The sequence below is a fragment of the Dreissena polymorpha genome, chromosome 7, assembly GCF_020536995.1.
Source record: "Dreissena polymorpha isolate Duluth1 chromosome 7, UMN_Dpol_1.0, whole genome shotgun sequence".
Taxonomy (NCBI): domain Eukaryota; kingdom Metazoa; phylum Mollusca; class Bivalvia; order Myida; family Dreissenidae; genus Dreissena; species Dreissena polymorpha.
This window is the reverse complement of record NC_068361.1, coordinates 13,903,922-13,921,357: the sequence shown is the minus strand read 5'-3', so window position 1 is coordinate 13,921,357 and position 17,436 is coordinate 13,903,922. Positions and strand designations below refer to the sequence as shown.

General features: G+C 36.6%; 2 protein-coding genes and 1 non-coding gene across 3 annotated transcripts; 1 reads left to right on the top strand and 2 right to left on the bottom strand.

Annotated features, from left to right (window-relative positions):
- Positions 1 to 1,612: 1,612 nt before the first annotated feature.
- LOC127838297 (acid-sensing ion channel 5-like) lies at positions 1,613 to 9,838 on the bottom strand. Its single transcript, XM_052365947.1, has 10 exons — positions 9,678 to 9,838; positions 9,267 to 9,447; positions 8,646 to 8,706; positions 8,220 to 8,358; positions 7,693 to 7,817; positions 5,803 to 5,966; positions 4,562 to 4,752; positions 2,986 to 3,117; positions 2,592 to 2,667; positions 1,613 to 1,872 (listed from the first exon to the last, which is right to left on the bottom strand). Exons 1-10 carry the CDS (start codon positions 9,818 to 9,820, stop codon positions 1,669 to 1,671), a joined length of 1,416 nt encoding a protein of 471 aa, XP_052221907.1. The 5' UTR covers positions 9,821 to 9,838; the 3' UTR covers positions 1,613 to 1,668.
- Positions 9,839 to 10,971: 1,133 nt separating this feature from the next.
- On the bottom strand, positions 10,972 to 11,045 carry Trnat-ugu (transfer RNA threonine (anticodon UGU)). Its single transcript has one exon. It is a non-coding gene; the product is annotated as a tRNA-Thr (tRNA).
- A 2,296-nt stretch (positions 11,046 to 13,341) lies between these two features.
- On the top strand, positions 13,342 to 13,728 carry LOC127838296 (uncharacterized). Its single transcript, XM_052365946.1, has one exon. It carries the CDS (start codon positions 13,342 to 13,344, stop codon positions 13,726 to 13,728), a length of 387 nt encoding a protein of 128 aa, XP_052221906.1.
- The last annotated feature ends 3,708 nt before the right edge of the window (positions 13,729 to 17,436 follow it).

The following is a 17,436-nucleotide window of genomic DNA, read 5'->3' as shown; positions in this document are numbered from 1 at the left end:
AACTTGACTGTGGCTGTATAAATCCTAAAAGTATCTACCAATGGGAGTTTTATCAAATGTTATATAATCTTAATCGATGAAAATATACATAATAAAGAGTCAATAATAAAAAAAAATTAAAATGCATATAAACTTTCAACATTTAAACCTTGTGCACAAACAAAACATTTGAAACATTACTAATATGGTTATCAAATAATGTAAATGAAAAATTCCAATTTTAAATATTAATTTAATCAAATAAACAAGTGCAAATAGTCATGGTTCCTGTTTAAAGTGAGACTTCACGATTTTGTCAAATATTAATGATATTATATAAAATGTGAAAAAAAATATTATTAATATATTTTAATATAAATTAAAATAAAAGTTAAGAAGAACATGTGTCGAAAAATGCTAAATAAGCCAGATACTTAAATCTGAAATCGAAAATGGCTGGAAGTCGATTTAGCCAGCATATATATCATGCATGTACAATGTAAATCTAAATTTAGTTTTAATGCAGATTTGTTCATACGACACAAAGACATAATTTTGTTTCCTAACAAATACGAGTAAAAGTGTCGGCATTGGCTTTAACCAGCGCTAACTTGTCTTTGCTGCATTTTATGAAATTCGTCTTCTATGCATAATTGTTCTTGTCTATTGTGTTTTATTGTAACATATTTTATCAAAATATTACAATTTATTGCATATAAAAATCGTGCTTACTCACTTTAATATATAATCACTGTAAACAATAAAAATAAAAGTAGATTTATTTAGCTAAGACTAGTCTTTCATATCGATTATCTCTTAGCAGCATACCATCTGCAAAGTTTTGATTTACACACTCCAGTTTCGCAAAGTGAGCCGACGTCCACAAAACGACACACGTATGCAATTGGTTAGTTTTTTTCCACATATTAGCACGACACAAACAAAACTCAGGACCAATCCATTTCTCACCAGTTCACTTAGTTTATTTCAAGCAGTACACGTACCTTTTTTATACAAATATACGTTCAATTATTTGGAATAAATCAAAGATATTTGCCCTAAAACAAAATAAATTAAAAAGCCCTAAGTATTTCACTCGTGTAAAACATATTTGAAGATGGCCTATCAATTGCTCATCCTGTCAGAGCGAAGGCGTTTCCTTTTTTGATACACAACAATATTCGAATTGAAATTTGTCTATTTGACAGGCTCACAAAAGCATATGTTCAAACACTACATAATCTGCAGTTCATCGTTACCTATATGTCTAAACTAAAGTATGCCTTTTTTCAATTCATATTAAATTGTACAATGATACAGCATATATCGAATACCCAAACAGATATTAACATTTCAAGTCTTTCAATATTTATAAAGGCACATTGAGATTGGAAGATGCAAATAACATGGCAAACAAACAAATAAATAAAAACGTGTTAACTATAAACACAATTTCACACGTTTGTCTCTATTACAAACGTTCACCTCCGACAATAAATGTAAATGTCAAGCATCTGAACATACAGACTCTTGCTAAAAAAACAAAAACAAACAAGAGCCAAAAAAATCTGAGCGTACATAAAATGTCAGTTTGTAATCTTATATGTATTCAAATAAACCAAACGAACACTGTAGCAATGTAGATGTTCTTATTGTTAACTATATAAACTTTTCGTATGAAGGGTCTCTTTAATTATTTGTGCTAAGGGTAAGGTTTTGTTCTGTTGGTTCGTTTTCTTTGTTCATGTTCCCGTCTCCCTCCTCTGGTACAGTTTTGTTGTCCCTCTTCGTCACGAGCAAAAACACGAGTTCCACGATCTCCAGGATGGAAAGCACGGAGAAGCCCGCCCACAATCCCAGCTGACCTCCGATATCACTGAGTAAGTTCACAATCTAATAACAGCGAATGAAATAAAAATCTTCCAGTGAAAGGAATACGATATGATTTGGGTTCTAAAATATTGTCAACATGAAAGCATTTATATGATACATGTTCTTATTTTATCAAATCGTGCGCAGGAAGTTGTTTTTTTCTGTTGCTATGACGTATAGTTCCCCTTCGATAATTAAATTGCATTTAAATCGAATAAATATCATCGTCAATTGATTTTTAATTGGCGATGTTGTAAGGTTAATGTTTATTTACACATGTACGACGTGTGACTACTTCTAGGCTAAGTGTTAGGTTAAGCTATTCATGAAATCATTTGAAACCCCAATGCTTTGCTTTTACCTTTTCAATACGGTGATCCAAGCTTTGATCATGTATTATGTTTTATATTTTGATGAATGTATTTTCCTGTACTTTGCAGGCAATTGGTCAATTGCTCTAATGCAAGTTTTTCGTAGCCTAACAGAAACGTATCACCTGATACTTTTCCTGGAGTTTCATTTGTTTTTATATAAACCTCTTAAGCTTAGTTCTCTGCATACTTCACAATCGTGTCATTACAACATATATAAAGCTCCCTGTTTCACAACCGCGTTATTAGTTCTCACCCCTTTTCATAAACATATGTATGTTTTAACATGTGATTAACTGATATGCATATTTTTATGTACAATTAACCTAAACACCTTAGCTCTCTTTATGTTAAACATCGTATCTTTACCTCATATGCATAGGACACCTTGATAACTTCATAGGACAGAGTCTTCAGATAAATCCGAACAAGTAGAAAGTTATCTCTGAAAAAGGCATATCGTAGTTTAAATATTTCTATAAATACATGAAGGTAAGAAGTTACAGTTTTGAGGTTTTTGTATGATATTGATTTTTTCCTTTTACTCTTGTGGCCATATGCAGCTTTGGTATATGGGCTTATATGTTTTACATGTACCCAAGCGTATAATGAATTGCGAGCTTAAAGCATTCCATGCGATTGAAGCTGGCTACCACAAGACTACATGTAATTAGGAACAGATTGTTCTGATATGTGATCTATAACAAGTCGATAATCTACCAAAACCGACATTTATCCTCTATCTCATTTATGTGTTATTTACCGGATTGTGTTGCGGTCAAATCTATCCAAATTTTCATCTGGAAGTTTTGCCGTTATTATTCGCCGCAGAATGGGTAAGAACTTCTCATTCGGCCAAGTAATCAACGTGACGTCTGGCGTGTAAAACTCTTCCCTTAATTGACAAAATCAGTTAGCAAATGACATATTATAAAATACAATACGGCGAGACAATCCTTATGACTTAAAATGCAAGTGACTAAATGCCTTTACAATAATACTTGTTAAAATACACAAGTTTTGCTTAGAGAGTTCCCAAGCGACTTCATAATTATTTGTGTTACAATCCGCAAGTCTAGTAAGACAATTACCCGATTGTCTTTGCAAAAGTACTTTTTATAATCCACAAATTTTTAAGGCAAGTGACTGAATGCGTTTGCATTAATTCTGGTAATAATCAACAATTCTTGCTTTTAAAGTAACCGATTTTCTTTGAAATTCTTGTTGTCAACATCTAAAAGTCCTGTACGGAAGGTAACCAATCACAATATCAAGTCTTGTTAAAAATATAAGATCTGTATGACAAGGGATAAATTGCTTTTTCAATTATTCTTGCTACAATCAGCAGGCCTGCCAGACAAGAGACCAATTGTCTTTACAATAATCCTAGGTACAATCCGCAAGGCCTGTATGACATGTGAATGACTGCGTTAACACTCAGATTGTTTACACTCTGCAAGCCATTTAAAGTAAGTGACCTATTGCAAGCATAATAATTATTGTTTTTTTCAATCCGTAAGGCCTGTCCGGCAAGTGACCATTAGCCTTTAGCAAATTGTTTGTAACAATCCGAACGTTCTGTATTGCAAGTGACCGATTGTTTTTACAATAATTCTTGTTGCAATACACAATACTTGAAAGGCAAGTAGACAATTGCTATAACACGTATTATATTTACAATAACTTAATGTGTATTTCTAAGACTGAAGGATAAGGATCTGTGCTTCGATCTGCAAGTCCTATACGGCAAGTGACCAGTTGCGTTTACAATAATCCTTGCCACCATTTAGCGGTATTGTTAGGCAAGTTGCCAAATGCCTGTATTATAATTATTACTACAATCTGTAAGTCATATTTCAACTGCCTTTACAATAATATTTGCTTCAATCAGCAGCTTTTGAAGACAAATATCCTAATTGACTTTACAATAATTATTGTTACAAAACATAGATCATTTAACGCAAGTGACCACTTATATATATATATATATATATATATATATATATATATATATATATACATGTACCTATTTCGTTTACCGAAACAAGCAACGTTTATAGGCATTTACTGGTTTTCATTGTATAAACCTTTTGTTAGCCTTTTTAGAGGTTTACTTTGGAATACGATATGACTTAAAGAAAGTTATAAACTACAGACGTCAAAATACTGACAACCTTGCTGCCGGTCCAATTAATCAACTGAACAAATGTGGAGACCAATAAACAAAATCAACAAAGACAATACACTCAAGAATCTTAAAATTCAATATGTACAATTCCAAATTATCAATATCCACATGTGCATATGAATAGGCTGTATGATTTACAAAGAGAACATACCTGCACGGATTGTTGCATTTGCACCCGGACGGCGTGGAGTTTGTGAATTCATCCAGTGCCTTGAGAATGCACTTGTAGTCTTCTTCCGACAAGCAAGCCCCTTTGTCCGTTTCATTGTGGAACAAGAAAAACTGTTGATAGCAGCCGCACCTCCGCGCTATATTCTCTTGACGACATTCGAGAAGGCAGTCCTTTTATGTGAACAAGTTTACCATTAATACTTTCGCACATTTTGTAGGGAATCATGTTAGTTATATTATGAGCCCGGAACGAGACTTTTTTGAGGGCAATGTTTGCTGAGGTGTTTTGTATCTTTTACAACAATCGAATCTTCCATTTATACGATGCTGACCCCTATTGTCGGTCATTTACAAGTCTACACGTTTTGTACTACATGCTTGTCATTTCCAAAATCTAGCTTTGTCTTAATGCATCCACATTGCGTACTGAAGTGCAATCTTTCAATACAATTAGGATAGAAAAAAAATATATCACATCCAAGTAAATTATACTACACGATTTTAATTACATGTTAAGCTTGCATATTACCCGTGCTCCGATGTTATATTGCAGTTTGAAATGAATGCTACACACCAATTAAGCTTCTCATAACTGTGTCATTATAACATAATACACTATTTATAACCTATGAAAACTATTTTCTTTGCTTTGATAATTTGTTTTGGAACAAAGCGGTCTTTGCGCGCAGTAGGTAGACGTATATTGAATTTAAACAATACCATTGTTTGTTTGTAAATGTTTCTGCAAACCTACATCAAACTTACGTGTACTGACGTAAAAGAGTTGACATCACACATAGGATTTTCGATGTTCTTACCGGGAACTCTTTCAGTTTCAGACTGCCAAATATATGTTTATGAAATTTATTTCAAACATAGTTGCAAATATATTCCATTCTTGATAACATCACCAGATATGCAACGATATTAAAAACATAACCTCATTAATCATGTATGTTCTTAATTAATTCTTTTGTCTTAATGGTCACTCAGTATTTGTCTAGGACTCGGTCCTGTTGACTTATGACTTGTGACGATAAGTTACTGGTCATTGATGACAATCTTCATTATTGATTATACATTATAACTTGAAATAAGTATTTTATGATGTTGATGTAAATACGATTTGATTTAGTTTCTCCATTTGGGATTTGGTCATAACAAAATCAAAACCAAACAAAAATATTGATATATAATAAATCAATATAACAACAAACTAACCTTTGATACCGCTATATCGGCTTGGAAACCTGTTGGAACAAATACACCCGCATTTGCATCCAGGTATTTGCCTACGTCATACAACGGACAAATCAAAACGCCACTTTCTGACGTCACGAAAGGAACACTTTGGAGTTGATCAATGTTCAGCAACAATTCTAAACCTATAACATCATTATACTATAACAGAACACTTGATATCAAATCCCAAAACAGGCTTACTATCTGAGGATCTGACAGGAAGCTATTGAATGACATATCCTGACAACTTGTCAGTGGGCCAATCTGGATCTTTCTTTCATGGTCTTGAAAGTGAATTTGGAATAAGATTTAATATTTTAGCGTTCCAATAAGAAAACCAATAACAATTCAATTAAAGCATGTAAAAACTGATGAAGTCAAGCGATTGAGATACATGCAGATTAGCGTCACGAAAATAACGGAAACATGCTCATCTCCTAGCTAAAGATATAATGATCATCGCTTTAGTTGAATAATGTGTATCTTAAAAAGCAACGCATGCTTATAGATGGATGATACAAGGGAGGCTAACATTATTTTGTAGAGTTAAAATCGAACCGATCAGCGCTTTAAAATGTTTTTAAAACTGTGTTCATACTAATTGGTTGATTATGTGGTTAGCAGTACAAACTTAGTCCTTCCTACGACTCAATCGTTATCACATGTAAGTTATTACCATTCCACGATTCATTAAATCTGAGTAAATATTATACCTCACATACATTTGTTTCTTCTTTGCGAATATATACTACACAGGTCCGTTATTTTGAATAGTGCCCGGTAAAGATGCGCGCGCATCTAGTCAGAGGGCACTATTCAAAATAACAGACCTGTGCAAACTAGATGCGCGCACATCTAATAGTGCCCACTATATATCTTATATGTTTATGCATATCTACGGGGAACCTATTAGGTAAATAATATAAAATATAATTTAAACTACATAATATATAATTTAAACTACATCATGTAAACTTCATATAATATATAATATATAATATATAATATATAATATATAATTTATAATTTATAATTTATAACATTTAATATATAATAATATATTCGGTCCATACACTATTTGAGGCTGTCTGGCTGGTCACTATTCTGCCATAGGGCCCTCAGTGAGGTTTTCTATTTCTTAAATAGTTACTAAGTGGTGGTAACGAGTTTGCAAATCGAGGTAACGACATTAATAAAAAAGTTGCTAATGTTGAATCGATGCCTCCTTAAACCTCAGATCTGTCTATGCATTAGAGTGTGGTTGATAAAGAACAATGCAAGTACACCAGTTCAATTGTGGACTTATTTAATAACATTTGCTAGGCAATGGAAAAAACAACAACACGATACTGTTTAGCGAATGGCTTAACTTGTTCACCGCATTATTACTATACAATTATAAGAAATGTATACTTCAACGAGGCAGATGTTGTTGATGAAAGTACATTGTGATTGTTCTTATATTTTCGATTCAGTATACATTATATTATAACTTTTTATTGATATAGAATTTTCTAAAACCAATAACATGATATACTCCACTGAACAGCATATAATAAAACTCATGTTTAGATATCTAAGTATTTGAATGACATATATCTAGTATAGATCTATGTCCACCTACCAAATCTTAGACTTCAGAATAAAGGACAGACGTATTACAAAGTATGCGATCTCAGATTGAAGTTTAATATATGTAGAATTACAAATATGAAGAATTTAAACAAAAAGAAAACAATGTTCAACATTATTGTAGAAAATTTAAGATATAAGATATGTTTTCATGTGTGGACTAAGACCTGCGTTTTTTTTATACGGACAATGATTCTCAAATTATACAATTACAATTAGCGATGCTGTGCAATTTACCGTATCTTTGACCCGAGGAGGACACTTCCCCTGAAGGTGAGATACCATCTTGCTCCTTGGGGTCGAACACAAAACACTGTCCGTAGTCATACGTACGAAATGTTGAGTTACTTTCGATGGCAGATCTGGAAGGAACAATTGCGCAATAAACAGGCAAATGGGAAAGATGTTTGTAAGCTGAATTGGAAAAAAATGTAATCTTCACGTTATTTTTGCGCTTTTATTTTCAGCAACAACTCGTATACGCAATGAGTTTATAGTTACACTCACGTTGTTTTAAGGTGTTTCATATGTACAGAATTAAAAAACGTTTCATGATAGTATCAATTAAAAAATAATATCGTGGCTGATTTTTGCCGTATCGTTCTGGCATGATGGATACATTGAAATAAAACACACAAAGCGCCAAAACTGCCTTAAAATCTGAGAACACGCCATAACGATATGGCAGAAACCGCCATGTTTATTTTGCCTTTACATATTTTTAAAGAAATGAATAATGATTGCAACAACAGTAATTGACTCACGGTGAGCACGATTTCCCGGCAAAGCTACAAGACAGGACAAATCTGTTGTAAGGCTGCGAGAAGTTTTTCAGCTCGACTTCGGACAAATTACTTAACTGCATTTTGAACTTCTCTGCCGTGTTGATCATAATGTCAGCATCTTGGAAAGCATATTATTTAAATTCAATGTACATTAATATTTGTGTAAACAATTTGATATGCGCCTTGTATGTTTTCTCATAAAATTTAAGAGCTAAGTCTATTCAAAATATATTTAATTATTCCAATTTATAAAAACAACCAAACCACTGAAGTTTTACATATCAATAAGATACGGGCATTTGATAAATTATTTTTAATATGGACTAAATTTATTAGTTATCAAAATGTTACACCTATACAAGGAAACAATATACAAAACCTTCAATATACAACACCTTTACTCACCAAAGTCCGTCGGGACTGTAACGTTATCGAAATTTGTGTAGTTGTATGTAAACAAACTGTACTGTAAAAAGGGAAATTGATTAGTCAATGAATATGCATGACTTCGCAGACAAAGTGAATGAATAAACTTTTTGCATACACTTCATATTTTGGTGTGTTTTTGGTGTATTATTACGTTTGACTATAAATAGCTATCATTCGTTAGAAAATATCACACACGAATACTAATCGCAAGATGAAAAATATAGTAATCACGTTTAAAATATAGTAATCACGTTTAAAATATAGTAATCACGTTTAAAATATAGTAATCACGTTTAAAATATAGTAATCACGTTTAAAATATAGTAATCACGTTTAAAATATAGTCTTGATTGAAGAAAATTTAAAACACGTATTCAAAAACTATTTGTATTTAGAAAGCATCACATTTGGATATAATTGCGACTTTGATATCTTAGTTTCATACATAAAGGCCGATTAGTATATGAACAAATGACTGATTGTGACAATCAATAATGATGCTATCATATTTCGTGTAAAAATATATCATATGCATGTCCTTATAAAAAGAACGCAATTGTTATCCAATGGATCAAACTATCTCATCTACCAACATACGTTAGAGTTGTAAATGCTCGTGTCGATTTTATATTTGTTTGCCGCCTCATTAAGCAGGGATTCCAGGGGATGCGATGATGGAAAACGGTGATAATCGAGCATGTTGGTGTTACAGATTACGATCTTTGGGAACTTCATTTGTTTTACTATCTTCATCTCCATAGTAGTAGAAACAGGGCGGCTGAAGAAACAAAAAAGAAAACGAATAAAAAACACTGCTGCACCAGGAGGCTTAGTATTGCTCGTTTCTCTTAATTTATGGTAAGGTAAAAGTGAAACCATCATAGAAATTGCTTTAGTTCTCCAACATGTTTAATAAAGAAAACACGAGCAGTATTTGCTTTTGTCCATTTCCAAAATCAATAAATAGTAATTGGAAAAATATACCGGTCTAGCGGACGCCGACATTACCTGTCGTATTTCCGGTGGAGTATGACGACTTGCCACGTGATAATTCCCAGGGATCCGCACACCGCCAACACCCAGAGTATCTTCAACGCAGCGAACGGTGAGTTCTTTGTCCGTCCTAAACCATGGATGGTCGCGTAGTCCATGTATTCGGCAATAGCTTCCTTGACCATTCTCCCGGAAATAGATGTAACCATCCTCACAAATACGTATTTATCGTATTAAATACGATATAAGTTTTAAAGGGATCTTTTCACGCTTTGGTAAATTGACAAAATTGAAAAAAGTTGTTTCAGATTCGCAAATTTTCGTTTTAGTTTTGATATTTGTGAGGAAACAGTAATACTGAACATTTACCATGGTCTAATATAGCCATTATATGCATCTTTTGACGATTTTAAAACCTAAAAATTATAAAGCGTTGCAACGCGAAACGATTGAATAATTTGGAGAGTTCTGTTTTTGTCGTTAAATTTTGTGAAACTACGAAGATTGCTTATATAAGGTATAAAATACTACTAGTATATGTACTCGGCGGAATAGCTCAGTAGGCTAGAGCGTTTTTACTTCAGGACTCTGGCAGGACTCCAGGGGTCACTGGTTCGAAACCTGGTCCGCGCAATGTTCTTTTCCTTTTTTTAATTTCATTCTTGATTTTTTACTGGAGCTTTTACGATCCAATGTTTACATTTATCGATATAAAGCATTTAATGAATAAGTTAAAAAATGCCAAAATCTGTGAAAAGGCCCCTTTAATTATATACAACATACCCCGTAGGTCTTGAATATGCAATATGCCCATAGTTGCAATACTGTGTTGATAGTATTAACAATATCGAGCAAATATTGCAGAATGGTCGTGTGTCTATATTCAAAAGCACAAATGTCGTGTACGGTCTCGTAATGCCTCATTGCAAATACGTGAGTCCGTGTTATGTATCGCGTTGTTTTTATTTAACTCTTCCAAAAATCTGTGAGTCGTGATGTGTGTCACGATGTTTTATTAAACTCTTTTTAAAAACCGTGAGTCGTGTTTTGTATTGCGTTGTTTCATTTAGCTCTTCTTAAAATCCGTGATTCGTGTTGTGTATCGCGTTGTTTTATTTAGCTCTTCTAAAAATCCATGAGTTGTGTTGTGTTTCGCGCTGTTTTATGTAATCCTTTTACCAATCCGAGAGTGATGTTGTGTGGCACTTTGTTTTATTTAAGAGTTCTTAAAATCCGTATGTCGTGTTATGTGTCGCGTTTGTCACGGTCCTCCGTTGGGCGACATTGTCACCGGTTGGTCAAAAGTGTTCGGCCAGTACGGGACTCGAACCCATGACAATTCGCTTACAAGGCGAGTGCTCTCCCGACTGAGCTTACCGGGCCGCCAGGCATCTTTTCACCTATCCCGCTTAAATTCGGTTCCGTGAAATGCTTCCCTGCCAAGTTGAAATTCGTCCTCGAATTCGAGTCATAGGGAACAGTTGTGTTAAGTTTTTGTGACGTCAACGCCATTTGCCGCAATTATGTATGTTTTACGTTGACGTCATAATCATCATTATTGTTGTTTACTTTTATCAGACGTTATTAAAGAATCGAACCTAACCGACGTGTTGGAGTATATAAGCGAAGTTCCACTATCACAATAATATTGGTGCCGTGACTAAACGATACAATGAATCTTTAGAAATTACATTCGATTCGAGATGGACATCGAGGAGTAATTTAGAGTCATTTGCAGAATATTGAAGATGCGAAATCAGATTCGACTCTTATAGAGTTGTCTACCATTCTCGAAGCATTGGAGACGAAAATGAAGATTTTAGAATCAATCAATGAGAAGATCCTCTCTCAAACAGAAGTCGACGGTATTAACGAAGAGATGCTAACGACTGATCAATACACGATTGACAAGGAAATCAAATTTCGAAAATTAAAAGCCTTTCTGGTACAACAGACTCAGCCCAAAATACAAGCACCGATGCCGTAATTAGCATCGATCCAAGAGAATAACCAATGATCGAAGCAGCCTCGTCCGTGGTTCAGTCAGTCAACTTCCGCTGTGACTCAGATCAACACGAACGCTCTTCCGGCGACCAGCAGTATTGTACTTAATGACTTACGTTCGCATAGACGTCCTAAATTAACATTGCCTTCATTTGACGGAGACATACTGAAATGGCAGACGTTTTTGGATTACTTTGAATCAACCATTCATTTGAACAGTAATCTTACGGACATTTCAAAGTTTGCCTATCTTCAATCTCAACTTGAGGGAGCTTCTGCACATACAATTGAAGGATTTGCGTTGACGAACGCCAACTATTAACGCGCTATGCGCCTGCTACAGAAGTGATTTGGTAGTCTGCACCGCATTGTACACGCCACCATGCAAGCTCTGATCCAGTTACCGGCTCCGTGCAACACGTTGAATAGCATGCGCAACTTTCATGACAAAATGGAAACTTACATACGAGGCCTCGAGTCACTCGGTCAGCATCAAGACGGATACGGAAGACTATTGGTTCCAGTCATTTTTGATAAGATGCTGTCGGAAGTAATAAAGAGTCTTGCTAGAGAACATGGAGATTTAAACTGGCAATTGGGAGATCTACGACACGCATTGTATCGAGAACTTAATATCATGGCGACCGGAAGTGCGTGTAATATACCGGAAATGACGGAGTTTGTCAGCACATCATCATTCTACGCTGGGTCAAAACCCAATGATCAACGCCAAAGATATCAAAAGTAAGTCAAGTTTCAAAGTGCACATCTCGAAAACGTTGTCAAGTGTGTAATAAAAAACACCATACGAGTATATGCATTAACCTTCATACCCAGAATTTTAGGCAAAAACCGGTAGTGTTGCCAACCAGACCGGAAACAACTGTTCTTAATTCATCATCACATAGACATAAACAGGGATTTCTTTTGAAGGCAGCCATTAGTACTGTGTACTCTGGTCAGATACACACCGACGCATGTATACTGAAGGAGCGCATAATTCGTTCATCACTGAAGCGCTTGCGCGTGAACTTAAAGTGAAGCGAAATGGAACAACGACCATTCAACTGGCAGCATCCGGCGATAAGAAAGATCGGGTTCTGCACGGGGAGACAGCTACCATCAATCTGATTTCTGACCGGAAGGAGCGTATACCGATCAATGTGCTGAGTGTTCCAACCATAGCTACCCCGATCAGCACGCGTCTCAAACACTGCTCTCGTTTGCCCTATCTCAGCAAGTTGAAACTTGCCCATCCAGTAACTGAACGTGGAGATTTCTACATTTCATTGCTGATAGGCGCTAACCACTACTGGGACATTTTCGAAGACGAATTTATTCGCGGGAAGGGGCCTACTGCAGTGAAATCGAAAATAGGATACCTGTTATCTGGATCAGCCGGAGCAGACGAAAAAAGTTCGCATGCAAACGAAGCGAGTTAACTAGAACGATTTTGGTCCTTAGAGAGCCTGGGGATCATTCCACCAACAGATGAGCCAGAGAAACTGAACTGCTTGAATACATATCAGCAGACGTCCCTCGAATACTCTGGTAACCAATTCACGGCGTCTCTACCGTGGAAAAATGACCATGAGCCGTTACCATCCAACTATTACGTAGCTAAAGAGAGAACGGAAAGTACGATTAGATTCAAAGGTTAAGCCGGAAACCGGAAATGCTTCAGAAATATAGCGACATCATTGCCGAACAAGAGAAAACAGGATTTATTGAACGAATAGACGAAAGCGCGTCATCTTCTTCGATCGTTCATAACATTCTTCACCAGCATGTCATGAAAGAGTCTTCTACAACGCCCATTCTCATTGTATACGATTGTAGCTGTAAACAGTCCCCCGGCAAACCGAGCCTTACTTACTGCCTAGAGTCAACACCTCCTGTTCTCAACGACTTGACATCAATTTTACTGCGATTTTGCCTACATAGATATGCAGTCAGCACAGATATCGAGAAGGCGCTTTTGCATGTGGGCTTACATGAAAAGGATCGCGATGCTACGCGATTCCTGTGGTTGAGTGACCCGAGCGATCCAGAGTACCCTTAACGAAGCTACCGTTTCAAAACTGTATTATTTGGCGCGAAGTGCCCACCCTTAATTCTGAATGCGACACTTATCAAACATCTAGATGAGAACAAGACATATCCTGCATCATACACTTTGAGAGAAGATTTATTTGTATGTTGACAATGTCATATCAAGCTTCAGCTTTGATGAATAGTGCCAGTATGAATCTGCGGACGTGGACATCCAACAGTAAAACCCTAAGGGACATCGCCCCAAGAGAGGGTGTGCTCGATGCTGATGATGTGACAACAGTACTCGGCATGCGCTGGAAACCTGAAGATTATACCATGTCATTCATACATCGTGATAAACCAACGTTGCACAAGTTGACCAAGCGAGATATCCTACGATACTGATCACAGATCTACGATCCACTTGGGATATTAAGTCCTGTAACACTGAGAGCCAAGATTCTTCTTCAACAATTTGGAGAGACAAGGTCGATAAGGATGTGCCGCTACAATTGTACGTTCAAGAAACGTGGCAACAGCTAGCCGAAGACTTAAACACTGTCACAAACTTTTCATTTTCAAGGCAGTTCTGCAGTTCAAGTTCCAACGTGTGTCTCCATGTTTTCGTTGATGCTAGTATACGATCACAAGGGGTAACAGCGTAAATTGTCAGCGAAACGGAAGCCAGGTTTGCTATGGCAAAAACAGAATTGCACCAGTAAGATACATGACTCTACCGCAACTCGAACTAATGGCCGCTGTGATTGGTGCTCGACTCGTGACACACTTTCGGAAAGCCCTCAATATTTGCGATATAACACTCTGGTCAGACAGCCAAATTGTATTAAATTGGTTGTCAACATCGAAGCCATTCAATCGATTTGTTAAAAACAGAGTTCAAGAAATACATTTGCTGACAGAAGACTATACATGGAAATATTGTCCAACTGACGACAACTCGCCGACCCTCTAATCCGCGGCATCCCTGCATCGCAGTTTACAAACAAGGGAACGCCTTATTGGACTGACGAAATCTGCGCTTAAACAATTGCTTGGTCGCTCACTCGTTAATTTGGAGACATTGCGTACGTTTGTGACCGAAATAGAAGCCATGTTGCACGACAGACCTTTAACACAGCTATCACCATGTAGCAATGATTTGGAACCTCTAACACCATCGCACCTTGTTTACGGTCGGAGAGTTACGTCGCTTCCATACAACTACATATCGATAGATACCGAAAATCAAATGAGAAGAGAAGATGGAAGTTTATACCGTACACGTGTGTAAAGCAGCAAAACGAACTCTTTAATCAGTTTTGGAAACGCTGGCGAACTGAGAACCTAACTGCTGTACGCGAATCTAACAAGCTCACTGGGACGACGTTGCAGAGTATTGCTGTGGGAGATGTGGTGCAGATTCACGACAAATGTCCCCGCAGCAAGTGAAAATTGGGAGTCGTACAGGAACTTATCGCCGGACGAGACGGTCTAACACGAGCTGCACATGTCAGAACCACCCGGGGAGTCCCGACAAGGCCTATTGTGAAGCTCTATCCGTTGGAGGTTACTAGTGACAATGAACATTAAATATACATCGAGGCATAGACAAACTATGTGTTTAGTGACTTAATATAATTTTGGTTGAATTCTTTTCGCGGCCCTCAGAATGTTAAGTATTTGTGACGTCAACGTCATTTGCCGCAATTATATATGTTTACGTCATCATCATCATTATTGTTGTTTATTTTTATCAGACTTTATTAAAGGATCGAACCTAACCGACGTATTGTAGTACATAAGCGAAGTAGCACTACCACAATAATAAGTTGTATAGCTGAACCCAACGAACCCACGACAGGTTCAATGGGGAACTGCAATTCCTAGCACTGCTGGCGCAACGGTTCCCCGTTAGGCGCCATTGTCGCCGAATGATGAAAAGTGTGCGGCCTGTCCAGTACTCGAACCCAGGACACCTCGCTTACAGGGCGATTGCTCTCCCGACTGAGCTAACCGGGCCGTCACACATCTTTTCACCAATCCCGCTTAAGTTCGGTACAGTGACATTACCCGGACGAGCCGCCAAATGTCACGGTCCCCCGTTGAGCGAATTGTCGCCGAGTGGTTAATATTGTGAGGCCAGTCCAGAACTAGAACCCAGGACACCCCGCTTACAGGGCGAGTGCTCTCCCGACTGAGCTTACCGGGCCGCCACTTTTTTTTGCATCAATCCCGCTTAAGTTCGGTACCGTGACAAGTTGTGCTTTATATAATTCTTGTAAACATCAGTGAGTCGTTTTGTGTGTCGCGTTGTTTTATTTAATTATTACAAAATATGTGAGGGTTGTTTTGTGTCGCGTTGTAGCATTTAATTCTCCAAACAATCCGTGAGTAGTGATGTGTATCATGTTGTATTGTGTTTGTTTCTCAAAAATCCGTGAGTTCTGTTGTTTTGTCGCGATGTTTTATTTTACTCTTCTTAAAAATCCGTGAGTCGTGTTTTGTGTCGCGTTGTTTTATTTAATTCTTCAAAAAATCCATGAGTCGTGTTTTGTGTCGCGTTGTTTTATTTAACTCTTCAAAAAATCCATGAGTCGTGTTTTGTGTCGCGTTGTTTTATCTAACTCTTCTAAAAATCCCTGAGTCGTGTTGTGTGTCGCGATGTTTTATGGAACTCATCTAAAAATCTTTGAGTCATGTTTTGCGTTGCCTCGTTTTATTTTATTTTTAATCTGTCAGTGGTGGTGTGTGTCACGATATTTTATTTAACTCTTCTAAAAATCCCTGAGTCGTGTTGGTGTGTTGCGATGTGTTATTGAACTCTTCTTAAAATCATTGAGTCATGTTTTGTGTCGCCTTGTTTTATTATTTTTTCTAAAAATCTGTCAGTTGTGGTGTGTGTCACGATGTTTTATTTAACTCTTCTAAAAATGCGTGAGTCGTGTTTTGTATTAAACTCTTCTAAAAGTCCATGAGTTGTGTTTTGTGACGAGTTTTTCGTTTTAACTCTTCTAACAATTCGTGATTTTTGGTGTGTGTCGCCTTGTTTTATTTAACTCTTCTGAGAATGCGTGAGTCGTTTTTTGTGTTGCCTTGATTTATTAAACTCTTCAAAAAATCCGCGGTTCGTGTTGGGTGACTCCTTATTGTATTTACCTCTTCTATAAATCTTTGAGTTGCGTTGTGTATGACGTTCTTTTATTTAAATCTTCTAAGAATCAATGAGTCGTGTTTTGTGTTGCGATGTTTTATTTAACTCTACTAACAATCCGTGAGTCATGTTGTGTGGCGCGATGTTTTATGTAAATCTTCTTAAAATCCTCGAGTCAAGTGTGTGTCGCGATGTTTTATTTACCTCTTTTAAAAATCCGTGAGTCATGGTGTGTGTCGCGATCTTTTATTTACCTCTTCTAAAAATCCGTGAGTCATTGCATGTGTCGCGATGTTTTATTTACCTCTTCTGAAAATCTGTGAGTCATGTTGTGTGTCTCGATGTTTATTTAACTCTTCTAAACATCCTTGAGTCATGGTGTGTGTCGCGATGTTTTATTTACCTCTTCTAAAAATCCGTGAGTCATGGTTTGTGTCGCGATGTTTTATTTACCTCTTCTAAAAATCCGTGAGTCATGTTGTGTGACGCGTTTTTATTTATTTCACTCTTCTAAAAATCCTTGAGTCATGTTTTGTGTCGCCTTGTTTTATTTTACACTTCCGAGAATCCGTGAGTCATGTTGTG

Excerpts from the sequence above, each read along its gene's own strand:
- LOC127838297 (XM_052365947.1), bottom strand. The coding sequence starts at position 9,820 with ATGGACTACGCGACCATCCATGGTTTAGGACGGACAAAGAACTCACCG. Across the intron at positions 8,707-9,266 it reads CGAGCATTTACAACTCTAAC|TACAGTTTGTTTACATACAA; the intron begins GTATGTTGGTAG and ends CCCTTTTTACAG. Across the intron at positions 5,967-7,692 it reads CTCCTCGGGTCAAAGATACG|GTTTAGAATTGTTGCTGAAC; the intron begins GTAAATTGCACA and ends ATGATGTTATAG.
- LOC127838296 (XM_052365946.1), top strand. The coding sequence starts at position 13,342 with ATGCTTCAGAAATATAGCGACATCATTGCCGAACAAGAGAAAACAGGA.